Source organism: Salvia miltiorrhiza, chromosome 4, assembly GCF_028751815.1.
Source record: "Salvia miltiorrhiza cultivar Shanhuang (shh) chromosome 4, IMPLAD_Smil_shh, whole genome shotgun sequence".
NCBI classification, from domain to species: Eukaryota; Viridiplantae; Streptophyta; class Magnoliopsida; order Lamiales; family Lamiaceae; genus Salvia; species Salvia miltiorrhiza.
In genome coordinates, this window is record NC_080390.1 from 4769251 (window position 1) to 4784937 (window position 15687).

At 38.8% G+C, this 15687-nt stretch overlaps 1 protein-coding gene across 1 annotated transcript; it reads right to left on the reverse strand.

Annotated features, from left to right (window-relative positions):
* Positions 1 to 221: 221 nt before the first annotated feature.
* On the reverse strand, positions 222 to 2398 carry LOC131022884 (uncharacterized). The gene is made up of 4 exons (XM_057952429.1): positions 1706 to 2398; positions 1483 to 1609; positions 610 to 1338; positions 222 to 493 (listed from the first exon to the last, which is right to left on the reverse strand). The coding sequence occupies exons 1-4, from the start codon at positions 2396 to 2398 to the stop codon at positions 222 to 224; spliced, it is 1821 nt and encodes a 606-aa protein (XP_057808412.1).
* Between the last annotated feature and the right edge of the window lie 13289 nt (positions 2399 to 15687).

The following is a 15687-nucleotide window of genomic DNA, read 5'->3' on the forward strand; positions in this document are numbered from 1 at the left end:
TCCTTCGGTTCCCTGTGGAACGGTGAGTACGGGTGTTGTCGTCAGCCTCTGCTTCAATTCCTGGAAACTCTTTTCGCATTTCTCATCCCATTCAAAAATTACTCCTTTCCTTGTCAACCGGGTCATTGGGCTTCCTATCTTTGAGAAACCTTGATGAAACGATGGTAGTATCCTGCCAGGCCCAAGAAACTTCGAACTTCTCCTGCGTTCTTAGGTGATTTCTAGTTGTGAACTGCTTCAACCTTCGATGGATCCACTTCAATTCCTTGGGCTGAGACCACGTGTCCAAGAAATACCACCCGATCAAGCCAGAACTCGCACTTGCTGAATTTGGCGTACAACTTTTCCTTCTGGAGTGCCTCCAATACTAAGCCCAAATGTTCTTCATATTGACTTTGATCTCTTGAGTACACCAGTATGTCATCTATGAAAACGATGACGAACTTATCCAGGTATTGATGAAAAACCCGGTTCATTAAGTCCATGAACACCGCTGGTGCATTTGAATTGATAATCCAAAAGGCATCACTGTGAACTCATAATGCCCGTACCTTGTTCGAAAAGCCGTCTTTAAAATATCGGACTCCTTCACCCTTAGCTGATGATAACCTGACCTCAGATCGATTTTTGAGAAAACTCCTGCTCCTTTCAGTTGATCGAATAAATCTTCGATTCTAGGCAAAGGGTATTTGTTCTTGATGGTGAGTTTGTTGAGTTCACGGTAGTCGATACACATTCTCATGGTCTCGTCTTTCTTCTTTACAAACAAGACGGGTGCGCCCCAAGGGGACACACTAGGATGTATGAACCCTTTGTCCAAGAGCTCCTGAATTTGGATCTTTAACTCCTCCAACTTGGGTGGTGCCATTCTATATGGTGCTTTAGATATGGGCGTTGCTCCTGGGAGAAGGTCGATGGTGAACTCCACCTGTCTGTCCGGTGGTATTCCAGTTACATCCTCTGGAAACACCTCTGGGTATTCCCTCACAACAGGTATGTCCTCGATCTTCAAATCTGCGGGTGTTGAGCTCATCACGTTCACTAGACAAGCTTGACAATCCACCTTCTTCATCATGTTGACAGCTTTCATGGCAGAGATGATATGGGGAGTCCTCCTGGTTTTGTTCCCTCGAAAGGAAAATTGGTCCTTCCCTGGGTGTTGAAAGACTACTTCGCGGTCACGACACTTAATCACCGCATGGTTCTGACTTAGCCAATCCATGCCTAGGATTACGTCAAAGTCCATCATTTCCAGGATGAACAGTTCTGCCTCCAGGGTTCTCTTTCCGATTTCCACTAGTACTCCTTTAGCCAAACGATCTATTTCCACCGCCTTTCCTGATGGAATACTTACTCTCAAGGGTTAGGTTTCCTCAACGCACTTTACATCAGCCTTTTCATAAAATCTCTTTGCAATAAACGAATGTGAAGCACCAGAATCAAATAGTACTAAAGCAGACTTGTTCAGAACGGGTAAGATACCTGACATGGTCTGAGCCTCCCCATTCATCTCTTCCTGATTCATGGCATAGACTCGTGCCTCTCCCCTACGAGCATCATTGTTGTTGTTGTTGTTGCCCTGATTCATTCCCCAGTTATTATTCTTGTTCTGCCAGGTTGGGATATTGTTGTTCGGGGCATTTGTTCTCCGTGCTTATGGGCAGTTCATCGCCATATGTCCTCCTTTGTGACATCGGTAACATACATTTTCGCCATATCTGCACTCTCCAAAATGGTGACGCTGGCAACGTGGGCATAGAGGCTTGTTCGGCATAAATCCTTGGTTGTCTCCCATATTACTCCTTGGTTTCTTTTCTGGTTGATTGCTTCTCTTTTTGTCTCGATCATCCCACTGCCTCTTTCCTCCAGTATGTTGAGGTCGAGCAATCGAGTTGTCTAGTTTGAGGCGTGATGCGACTGCTTGAGCTCGCTCCAAGATTTCTGAGTATGATGTGATGTTGAGAGCTGCCAAGTGTCCACCAATCTCAGGGCGTAACCCATTCTCAAACCTCCATGCCTTCTTCTCATCAGTGTCCACCAAGTGAGGGGTGAAACGAGCTAGTTGGGTAAATTTTCGCTCGTATTCCAGCACGGTCAGGTTCCCTTGCTTCAGGTTCATGAGCTCTATCTCCTTTTGCTTGCGAAAAGCCTTTGGGAAATACTTCCCCATCACTCTCTCCTTGAATGTCCGCCAGCTGATGGCTCTCACCTGCTCCTCAGTAAGGGCAGCAGTTTCTGACTCCCACCAATGCCCTGCATCATCTATAAGTTGGAAGGCCGCACATGTCACCTTCGAGTCATCTCTACAACGCATGTAGTTGAAAATGCATTCCATCTGACGTATCCACTCTTCAGTCCCCAAAGGTCCCTCGTTTCCTTTCAACGTCGGTGGTGCCATGCTCCGGAACTGAGCTACTACTCTATTTCCACTTTCCGCCTGAGGTTGTGGTGGTTGTTGAGGCAATACCCCCCTCAACGCCTATGTTAGTACTTGGGCCAGTGCATTAACATCATTTCGATTTTGATTTCTATTTCCTATTGATTGAGTGGCTTCACTATCAGATTCTTCATCTGTCGGAGGTCTCCTATTACCCCTTGTCCTGGCCATGAACTAAAACAATGCGGTATAAAAAAAATAGAGTTGGTGGCAAAACAACGTTAGATACCAGTTTCATTTAAGCAACTCATAAAAACAAACATCTTGTAATAACGGAAAAAACATAAAGACCTAAATAATCACTAAACACTACTAGCTCTCTTCATCTTCTTGTTTGGGCCATTCGTCTTCGAGTTATTCCCATAGACATAGTATTTCCATGTTATTAAAAGTTCAGAGATAAACTCCTCAAAGTCTAGAGTTTCCATTAATCCATGTCTTCCTGGTCCGATTTTGACGACGTCCTCCATCACTTCCTCCATCATCCATCCTATCATTCTGGGAGCCACTTCCCTAACTCGCTCCGCGAAGTATAACGGTTCAGGTGTGCATCTTTCAGTTTTCATTTCCCTCCATAGGTCACGGTAGAGAAGTAGTTGCATTTCTACTCCAAGAGTATGGTCCCATGTTAGTTCTTGGAACCTATCCAATAATTCGGTGGTACGAGTAGGGACCCGACTTGCTAAAGGTCCTCTTGGGGCACTTCCCCCGAATCTTATCATATGTGTTCTTTCCATCGCCTAAAGGCCATCGCACGAAAAAAAAATAAGAGGTGAGAAAATTTTAAACGATTAAAAAAAATCTAAAATAATAATCCTCAAAACGAGGTCCAATAATGTCTCAAAACAAAGAAGTAACAACGCAATGTCTAAGAAAAAAATTCAATAGTGAGTTTCCAACGGATGGCTCTTCATATGGGTGGTTGGAGCCTTGGCCTTCTTCTACGGCTTTCTTTCCACGAAAGACGGTCTTCAATTTGTTCACAAGAATATTTATATATCGGTCAAAGGATGTCTTTTTAGTGCAACTCTCAGAATGATCGAAGCTAACTTCGAATGCTTCTAGGGCAAAATATTTCAGACGGTGGTCAATTATTTCTACCACTTTATTCATTGCCTGCATATCACCCGACTCTCCACCATTGGAGACATACTCCTCCCATAGTCTCAACATGGTCCACAAATTTTCCTCTGCACCCTTGCTATCTTCCCACTGGTACGAGAAGAAACGTCTTCCCAACTCTTTGATACTCGTAGGCACCAACGTGCTCTTTCTACATGTGTTGCGTGTTCTAGCCATCTAGACAAGTAATCTCGAGGACATGAGAAATAAAAAAAATAAAACCCCAACTTTATTGAGGAAAAAAAACTTAGAGCATAAAAAAAATATACCCTTTTACTTTTTACCTTTCTCGGTAGCGATGCGGCGGTTGCGATGATGGTCATTTTTCCTTAAGAAAAAAAATTATTGCAAGTCTACAGGAACGTAGACCTGCTCTGATACCATACTGTGACGCCCTAATTTTCTTATTAAATAAAAAGAAGTACTTTGATTGAAAAAAAATATAAGATTTCAATATTTAAATAACTAAAACCCAAATCCAACATAGAAAAGTAAATAAACATCATAAACTGAGTCTTTATTCTAATTGAAAATAAAATATTATTTCTTCTTTTATCTTGACCATCACTTGCCCTGCCTCTCATCGCCCGAGTCATCTCCTGAAAAATATATTGTTTTGGGGTGAGTACAATAAACTCAGTGGGGTGCATTTATCCATATTATAAGAATCACAACAAAATATAAGTGCAATAAAAATTGTCTGCTATTTTATATTGCTCGAAAGCAATAACTTTATGTCTCTTAGCCCAAAGACTATATAACTTTCTGTCTCATATAGCCCGTAGGCTATAACTTTCTTTCTCATATAACCCGTAGGCTATAACTTTCTGTCTCATATAACCTGCAGGTTATAACTTTTTGTCTCATAGCCCGGAGGTTCTGCCTGCTTCTCACACATATAAATTGAGTAAAACGTATAATAAGGATAAATGTTAAATGCAACGTTATAACCCCACCTTTACTTCTCTTTGACACGTGTAAAGTAATTAAAGATTAAGTCTTGCGCGCCTCGCCTAAAAATTAAATAATAATAAAGTCATAATTAAAATACGATCTAACAATGATTATACATCCACATAAAAATACATACATATATATATATAACTATTCTGTCCAAAAACATGTATCGACTTTTTTTAAATGAGAATGATTTCTAAATAAGAACATTATTCCAACCCTATAAATATATATATACACGTTTGCATCATAAACATATCTATATATATACACCTATTTTTGTAAAAACATAAATGACTAATTATTAAATCACTAAAGTAGACATTTGCACTCCAACATGATATATATATATAGATACACGTATATATATTATATGTTTAGACATAAATAAATTTAAAAACATGACTTTATACATGCATTTAAAAAGAAGTCTATGTAGCTATCACCTATACACCTATACATAATATATATAAAGGACAAATGGACAAACTAAAAAATGTTAGTAGTTATATATATATATATATTCATGGGAAACATAAATGATATACTGACAAGACAAAAGAAAATGATGGCTTCAGTACGAAATGAGACTTACAGTTCTCAAAGAAATAAAGTGAATACAGAGGGAAGGAAAAAAAAGACGCAGACGAGCTACAAGCGAAGAAGAAAAGAAAACGCGAAGGAAGAGGAATACCTCACTCCGAAGAAGGAACGTTGTAATTGTATTTCTTTGAGTGTATGGAAGAAGGGGTCAAGAGCAGCTATTTATACTACGAAATAGGGTTTTATTTTTGGGAAGGAGCATCAATCAAACAAATCTTTCCATAATTTCATGATCATCAAGAAGGAAAGGTGAATTAGGGTTTTCTGATCTTCCTCAAACAATTCACGTGGCTGAACAACAAATTACTATGGTCTCAAGCAATGGGCTTCAATAAAAGAATTTAGGCTTTATTAAAAGAGGTAATTAGTATCTTGTAAGAAAATGAAATAATAATAATAATAATAATAATAATAATAATAATAATAATAATAATAATAATAATAATAATAATAATAATAATAATAATAATAATAATAATAATAATAATAAATGCTTAGAATTTATTATGATTAAATGCTCATGCTCAATGAAATAACTAGGGGCGACTTATAAGACTTAAAATTTAATAAAAAAAATTAAAGAAATTAGTATTCTGTAGTTAAAATATTTTTGGGGTCGCTACAGAAGTACGACTTTTGTGCCCGTGAATGATTTGAAATATTTGCCTCTTTTGCGGAATGCAGCCTGTTTTGCCCAAGATCTCGTCCATCTGTCCTATTGCCCAAAATGTGTCCTCCCAAACACAAAAGACATAAAACACACAAAAAGAAGACTAGATCTAGACCTAAAAGACACACGAAAAGAGCACGAAAAATGGGCTCGTCATCGCAACACCGCGTTTAGGTAGAGGACGATGTCGTTTTGCACAACATTTCGAATTAAACCCTCAGATTAGGGCCTTTCATTTTTACAACCGTAAAATTAGGTCGCACCATTTTCACTGAGAGTTGAAGGCCAAAAGCTACAGAGAGATTGTTTAATCGAAGTAGTCCCAGCTTTCGTGTCATCAAATCGAGGAATACTTTAAGCATCAATGGTAGACAGGTAGGGCATTTTTAATTGCGCGCCCTTTTTTCGTTTTCGTCCACTAGTTCGTAGTAAAATCCTATAAATGGTAGTCGATTAGTACGAATTAGGGTTTCTTCGTGTTCAGATATTTTGTAATTTGTTTGATTTTGTTGAATGCATGTACGAATTAGTTTGGGTAATTTCTGAATTTTTTGCTTTTTTGGTAATTTGATGCAGTGATGAATTTGGGGTTTATATACATCATGGGGGGAAAATTTACTAGGGTTGGGTGTGCAAGATTATATATTAGGGGCATGTCAACTATCAAAATGGCAGATAAAGATAGATTTGGCTACTTTGATTTACTTGAATTAGTTCGTGAATTAGGTTATGTTAGTTGAGATTCTCTTGCTTGGAAAGCACCTAGGACACTTGCATTTACAGAATGATGCAGATGTTATGAAAATGCTTAAGATTAATCTTTGCAAGAATTCATTTTGTAGTGTGTATGTAGATAATGGTAAATTAGGCAGTGATAAAACTGTTGAACAGGAAAGTGAGAAGCCATTAAAATTGGGGAAAGAGAAGCCATTAGAAATGGGGAAAGAGAATGCATTAGAAGTGGGGAAAGATAAGGCCGTAGGAAAGGAGAAAGATAATATTATTGGAAATGGTAAAGACAAGGTAGTAGGAAAGGGGAAAGAGAATGTTATTGTAGATGATAACAAGAAGGGACAAAATGATAACAAGAAGGGGCACAAGGTTATTGGTGGATTAGAGGAGAATTCACCAATAACTAGGAGTAGGAAGAAGGTTGTAGATGTTAGCACTTCTCCAATTACAAGGAGCAAGAAGGCTTTAGATATGGGGAAATGTAGTGTGTCAGTGGAGACTACACCAAAAAAAAATGGGTAAGGAGAAGCAGAAAATGGGTAGGTCACCTGCTTCTAAAAGGTACAAAAATCAGGTTTCTAAAAGTAATGAAGTAGAAAATGATAGGGTTGGTGAGTGTGGGTCTGTGGACAAGGGTACATAGGCATTAACCGAGCCCCTTATAGAGACAGATCTTGAGGATTCTGACTACATTCTTGATGAAGAGGGGGAACATTATGAAACATATGACAGTTTAGGTCATAATGAATTGGGGTCTGATGATGAAGAGTATAGGGAGGCTAGATTGAACATTAGATTAGAGGAAGGTGTGGTGCATGAGATGAAACCCCGTGATTTTCCAGAGGATACCTTATTGAGTGAGGGTAGGTCTGTGGACAGAGATGAGAGTAATGTTGAGAGAGTTGATGGTATGCATTCTGACTATAACAAATATGATGGGGATATAGTGTCAGACTCTACAGATGAGGAATTGGGGCCTAAGAGATTGCCTCGAGTTATGTATGACCCTAAGTGCAACCACAGTGATTTGCCAGTTAAGATTGGGTTAAGGTTTGAGAATGGGTTTCAATGCAATGAGGCTCTTAGAAGCTGGGCTATTATCAAGGGGTATCATATTCAATTTAGGAGAGTAAGCAAACATCAACTAGAGGCAAAGTGTAGACCTCCATGTGTATGGAGGTGCTATAGGTCTTTAATCAAAGAGCAATGTACTTTTGCTCTTAAGGTTGTTGTGGGGGAGCATACTTGCCCTTTTTATATTCATAACAAATTGGCAGACTATAAATGGATAGCAAAACAATATCTTGATGTGTTTAGACTTAGACCATGTATGCAGGTTCAGGAGATGGCCTTAGATGTGAACTCCAAGTTCTCTATCCAACCCTCTTCAGGGAGACTATACAGGGCAAAAGCCCATGCCCTAGAGTTGTTAAGGGGTAAATAAAGAGCCATTACAATTCATTGAGATCATACATGTCTGAGTTAATAAGGGTGGATAGGGAATGGAGGTTTGGGAATCTATTAGGAGATGGTTCTATATTCGGGGGTCTTTACATTGGGTTCAATGCACAAAGAAAATGATTCATGGAGGGTTGTAGGAAGATAATTGGGCTTGATGGGTGTGTTCTTAAGACTTACTTGGGAGGAAGGCAACTGTTATGTGTTGTTGCCAAAGATGGAAACAACCAGATGTTTCCAGTGGCATGGGCAGTTGTCGAAGTTGAGAATGAAGAGTGTTGGACATGGTTTCTCAGAATTTTGCTTGAAGAATTGGGATTAACAAATGGCCTTGGCATGAGCTTCATTTCTGATCAACAGAAGGTATATTTACTCATTACTTTTCAATATCTGCTCAAATTATTGCATATTTCATAGCAAACTATTATGTGCTATTGTAGGGGCTCCAAAATGCAATAGCATGTCTTGCACCATTTGCTGAACATAGGAATTGTGCAAGACATGTGTACTGCAATTGGAAGAAAACACATAAGGAGCCACATTAAAGAATCTCTTTTGGATGGCAGTTAGGGTAACTTATCAAGCTGAATTTGATATGACAATGGAGGAGATGAAATCAGAAAGTGAAGCGGCATACAATGACTTCATCAACATGGAGTATCACAGGTTTTGTAGATCATTTGTTTCCACTGCTTGTTTGTCTGATATGGTTGACAATAACGTCTCAGAGACATTCAATGGTTATATTGTCAAAGCTAGGGCTAAGCATATCATCACCATGTTAGATAATATTAGAATAGTATTGAGGGAAAGGCAGTACAAGAAATTGGGACTAGTTACAGGGTCTACATATAAGCTTTGCTCTAACATTAAGAAGAAAGTTGAAAAATTGAAACATGAGACAAGAATGTGTCGTGCCCATCCTGGTTTAGGGGGTAAATTTGAAGTGTCTTGTTATGATGATAGGTTCATAGTTCAGTTGGGTGAAAGAACATGTACTTGTATGCAATGGGATATAAGTGGAATACCATGTAAATATGCAATTGCAGCCTTACATTTCATGAAGGAAGAGCCACTGACTATGTCAATGAGTGCTACTATGTTAAGAACTATTTGAAGGCATATGCATATGGGTTAGAACCAATCAATGGAGAAAAAATGTTGCCTAAGGGTCTGGGTTATCCAATACAGCCTTCTTTGATTAGGTCTATGCCAGGAAAGCTTAAAAAGAAGAGAATGAGAGATATTGATGAAAGGGATCTACATAACAACACAAGACTGAAAAGGGTTGGGATTAGGATGACATGTCAGAAGTGTCTTCAAATTGGGCATAATGCAAGAACCTGCAAAAATGAGGTTGTGGTTAGGGAAGAAGCGGATCCGGTATAATTTTTTACCTTCAATTTATCATCTTTAAACCTGTAGTTGTATGAAAATATTTATTCATTATATGAATTTTATAAAGACCCAAAGAAAGGCTAAGAAAGCATCATCTCACATGTAGTGAGAGACCTACTAAGGAAAAGAAGCGGCGCACAACGAAGAAAAATGCTACATCTGCCAATAATGAGGACTTAGCTCCAACTCCTACTTCCATTGGTCCAGCCACCACTTTGCACTCCACAACTAAGGCTGGTAAACCGGTCGGTTCGGTTTTAACCAGACCGGTTTACCGGTTAACCGGAACCGGTTAAGAGCAAATTCTCTAATCGAAAACCGAATCGGTTTTTTGACTGGTTAACCGGTCAAAACCGATTAATACACTGTTTTTCAATTTGGCAGAATTAACCGGTTAATTCGGTTAATCGGTTGACCGAAGTAACCAGTTAACCGAATTAACCATTTTTTATTTTTAAAAATTCAAATTTGTGAAATGTGTGCGATAGGATTTGAACTCTTGACCTTTGAAAGAAAGAATAAGAGCTTATCCATTGCACCAATTCATAACTTGTGATAATTTATAACAAAAAAAATTTATAGACACATGTAATTTATATTAAAAAAAAGAACAATGATAATAAATTAATTCCCAACCTAGACAACAATTAACGACACTTAAAGTAAACTACTAACTCACATTATAGCCAAAAACAACAATAATAAGTCAATTACGTTCAATCCATAAAAATGTCGAATAAAATTAGTCTAAACTCCACCAACAAGGCAACAAACATAACATAATATAAAGTAAGACAAGTCTAAAGTTCAACAGTCAACACCAACAACAAAGAAATGGATTCACGGTAAGACACTTCGGCTTGTCTGACTAGGAACATCTCCACTACTTTCTCCACGAACTCCATGTCCTCCACTCATCCCAAGTTGTGTCAAAACTGTTAATTTTTTAAAATTAAACAAAAAGAATAATTAGCATATTTGTAAATTGTAATGATTTGAATTTTATAGTTTATAAGACATTAAAGTACTCATCCAATTCAAACTCCTTCTCTAACTCAGTCTCAGACACATCTTCTTCATCTTGGAGAAATTTGTCCGACGAATTAGATTTGAGCCAATCCTCAACGCATATCAAAATCTCCACCATATTAACAGTCAACGAACTTCTAAATTTAGATAAAACACGACTACCCGTGCTAAATGCAGACTCAGAAGCAACGCTCGATATAGGGATAGCCATGATGTCCCTCACCATCTCGGATTGAATAGGGAAGCGCGGGCTATTTTTGGACTACCACTGTAGGATATCAAACTGATCACCCTCAATAGCTTTGTGCGAGTATTTCTTTTCAGCAAAGTACACAGTAATCTCTGACATATCGCCTGAACCTTCATCTTCACTATCATCAGAAATAACATCAACATGACTTCGAGCACCACTAACACGAGGTTCAATTTGAACCGAAGTAGGTGCATTCGCAAGTGCTTCATCAGTTGAACCAAGTTGTTTCTTGTAATACTCAAACAACTCATTCAATGAGTTGCGCACCTCCCCCAACAATTCAATTGCTCGCTGCGGAGCATAAATTTTCTTCAAGCACTTTTCCACATGTGTTATCTTCTGTCTCGGATCCAACAATGCAGCAATGTAGAACAACTTGTTCATTCTTGGGTTCATCTCATCAGTTTCCAACCAATACTTTCCAAGCTTGTCCTTCATCTCATTGGTCATGGCCCTAATCTCAGTATCGGTGTCCCTCTGTAACTGAGTAATGAACTCAAAGATAGAGCACATTTCCTTGAAAAACAAATGGGCAGAGACATATGTGGTACCTAAGAAGAGAAGTGTCAAATCATGAAATAAAAGACTTGCTTATTTCCTTAAAAAATAAATTGACTAAGACATATGTGGTACCTGAGACGAGAAGTGTCAAATCATAAAATCTGCCCAAATAATCACAAAACATCCTCACTTTAGCCCAATCATTGCTGTCAGGAACTCCAATTGTCAGGTCTTTGTACTTCTTTTGATTCAAATCATGTACAAATTCCTTAACTACATTCACGTGTAGATTGAAGACCTCAACATATGGCACAGCAGACTCGAGCATGAAATATGTAGAGTTCCATCTCGTCGGCACATCCAAAGTCAAAGACTTGCTGCAAGCAATCTTCAAGGCCTCCACATAACCTCTAAACCTGTCCGCTTTAGATGGTGATGCCTTTATCCATTTGACGGCTTCTCTTACTCGTCTCACGGACATGCCAATCTCATCCAATCCCTCATTCACAATTAATTTTAGGATGTGAGCAACACAACGCATGTGCAAATACTTGCCACCAACAACACTTGTCCCTCACCTCTCAAAGTCTGGCTTCATGTACCTAATTACAACATCATTTGACGTTGCATTGTCCATCGTGCAACAGAGTACCTTATGCAAGCCCCACTCCTCCACGGATAGTATGATTGCAGTAGCAAGATCATCACCTGTGTGACTAGTGCACTTGCGAAAACTGATTATCTTTTTATGCAATTTCCAGTTCTTGTCAATGCAATGTTCTGTGACACAAATAAAATTTGTGTTGTTGATCCTTGTCCAACAATCAGTCGTGATCGACACTCGTCCCATGCCTTTAGCTTGAAAAAAAGTTTTCAAAATGACCTTTCGCTCCAAAAACAATCTCATACAATCAGCTCTTACTGTTTGTCTGCCCGGGATCTTGAACATAGGACATGCAGCCTCTATAAACATCTTGAACCCCTCACGCTCGACAAATCTAAATGGAAGTTCATCCATGATGATCTTCTGACACAATGCCATTCTAACGACATTTTGATCGAATTTCCAACTTGCCAACGATCCTGTTCCATCAGTAGTGGGTTATAAGTTGAGAACCGATTGACTAGCTATTGCTTGATGCTTCTTCAAGCATGAAGTAGTATGATTCTTCAAAGCAGTGGTGTCGTTTCTATTCCTTATTAGTCTGCCACAACGCTTGCATTGCCCTTTCTTAATCCTTTCATCCCATTCTCCGTCCATAAGTTGAATATAATCATCCCAAACATTGGACCTTGTCCCAGAAGATTTCCTAGTTTTTTTTGCCTTTGGTTCTTCATCATCACCCTCTAGTTCACGTATTTCAACCTCTTCAAACATATCATCGTCTTCAATTCCAAGCCTATTGCTAGCTTGTTGTGTCATAGATTGTGATCCATCTTCAATTCTCTCCATCTAATCAAGAAGTTAGTCAACTTATTACTTATTAGTTATTACTCCCTCCGTCCCACTTCAATTGGCACACTTGCCTTTTTTGTTTGTCCCACTTCAATTGGCACTTTCCAAAAATAGCATGTGGTCCCTACTTTCTCTACACACATTAAACAAATGGCCCCCACCCACTTTACACACTCAACCCTTTATTCTTAATCTCCGTGCCCAAAGTAAAAGTGCCAATTGAAGTGGGACGGAGGGAGTAGTAAACAAACAAGTTAGTCAATTTATAAATCATTTACTACTTTCTCTTTAAACTTCATATAAAAAACTTAATTTACACATAATCAAGACAACATACTAGAAAATATTGTCCAAATCAATTTAATTAACAAAGCAAAGATTATTAAACACATTGCCTATCATCATCTCAATTTATATAATAAAAAAGAGTTAAAAGACCATAATCAATTTATATCATCATCGATTTATCATCATTCATCAGTATTAAAAGATCATAATTAAAATGATAATTCATAACAAACAGAAAACTATATAACTGCGAAATCAAATCACCAACACATAAATACATCATACATATTCAAAGCCATCAATATACATAAGATTTGTTCGACTTTCAAGTTTCAAGTTTCAAACAATAGGAAATGCAAACAATTTTTTATATACTAATATTTGTAATACCTTTAACAATGAAATATTCTAACACAAACTAGAAGTAAAAGTACTTAGCAATTCATCTCGCAACTCATGAACTTCTCAAATTAAACAATGCCTAAAAAACTAAAAATAGAAGAAAAGAAAAGATGTTAACCTGCTGAATGGACGAGCTGTTGCTAACGGAGGGAAAAACGGCAGAGGAGGCGAGCCTGGCGGACTGAGCGACGCCGGAAAAGTGACGAGCTGCTGCTGCCGGAGGGAAAAACCGACGGAGGAGGCGAGCCTGGCGGAGTGAGCGACGCCGGTAAAGTGACGAGTTGCTGCCGGAGGAAGAAACCAGGCGGAGAAGGCGCCGGTGGAAGGGACGAGCGCTGCTGCTGCCGGAGGAAGAAACCAGGCAGAGAAGGCACCGGTGCAAGGGACAAGCGCTGCTGCTGCCTGCTGATTCCGGAGGGAAAAACCGGTGGAGGAGGTGTCGGTGCAAGGGACGAGCGGCGAGCGCTGCTGCTGCTGGGACTGTCGGACTGGCGAAAGGGAGGGAGGCGCCGGTGGGAGAGGCAGCGGCGCCGGTGCCGGTGGGAGGCGGGGATGGGAGGCCGGAGGGAACCGTGGAGGCGGCTGGAACAGAACAGGAACAGAACAGAACATGAACAGCGGCTGGATGGAACAGTTTGGAAGTGGGAACCCTAAATGACTAATGTTAAATTAATAAATTAATTAATTTTAAAAAAACCGATTAATCGGTTTAACCGGTTAAACCAATTAACTGGTTTACTGTGAGAATGCTAATCGATAACCGAATCGAACCGAAAAAAATCAGTTTTCGATTAACCGATAACCGGTTTTTTCGGTTCAGTTACGATTTTAACTGAAAAACCGGCACCGATTTACCACCCCTATCCACAACTCATGCACAAGCTTCCACAAGCACAATCATGAGAGAGGAATACAACCTTAAAGGGGGTCTTGGGGCATATATGTCAATGTATGTTACTAAATGCATTTAATATCTTCTATTTTGTTCATTTGTTATAATTTGAACTAACTTATGTTTATTGTCTATGTAGATGTCTTCAAGGAGTGCCTGAGCAACCTTCGTACCACTCCGTCCCAACACAAGGTCTAATACCAGTGGAAGCCTAGCATCTGGAGTAGGATCTTCGAACACACAGCCTAGTCCAACTCAGTCAGCTCCAACACAAGAAAGTGAAGGCACTTAGGCAGTTAATTAAGTTTTTTTAATTGTTTTTTGTTGATGGAACAAGACATACAGTACATTTGATGGTAGCATATGTAATGTAATCATTTTGCAACTGTGGAGACTTGTTTTATCACTTTTGATTTATGAATCAAGCTTTGTTAATGAATCATCAGTTCAGGCATTGATCATTGATACAAATTTACACAGACAAAATAACCATTTTTCAGGCATTCATATTCCACCAAATACTCAAAATCCAACACCACAAAACCAATTACAATTGCTGCTCAAAATGATACAAAATGTCATGGAGGAATCTATCATACTCCAAGCTCCATATCCACCCATCTATCTCTAATCTATCTAAACATTAGATCAAACACAAGCACCAATGGCCTGCAATTGCAATACGCTGAACTCGAATTTGTCTCTTATTTCCCTTCTTAGCAGACTCCAAAATGGAGAGTTGAACTCTTAGATCATGATTATGCTTCAAGAAGGCTGCATTTGACTCAGAAATCTTGAAGTATTCCCCAATCCAAAAGTTGAGCTTTTTCGGGCAATTTTCATGTAGAAATGGAGAAGATGATAACATTGGTTGAGAATCAACCCACTGATAATAGTTACACTATAAGAGAATTTGAATAATTAATACAATCTTTCAAGAGGAGGTGAAGAACAATCAAAATTAACATCTATCTACCACTCCATAGGTGCAGCAGAAAAATTCGCTCCCAGGATTCTTGGTAGTCCTTGAAATCGCTTTTTTTGACCAGAGTATCACAATGGCACTTCCGTGAGTACGTGGCTGACGGAAATTGGCCGAAAGTTGCAGACGAAGACGATATTTGAACTTTCTCAGTGAGGAACCCTAGATTTGCTAAATAGGATGGAAATGAGCGAAATTCTTCACATTTAAACCTAATTATGCGATTTGGAGAGAAACGATGTCATTTTTCTCTTTTAAAAACGATGTCGTCTAAGTTATTTTCCGGCGGTTTAAATAGCACACTTCCGGCTGCCACATAGGTGCCACCTCAGCATCAAAATGGCCGAAGCTCAATTTTAAGGAAAATTTGGAACAAATGCAAAGTTCATGATTAAAAATATAATTTTCAAAAGTCATGTGCAGAACGGAAAAGTAACTAAAGTTCATGTATTTTCATGCAATTAACTCTTTTTGTTATTAAAAAAAATTGGAGCTATTTTTTATTTT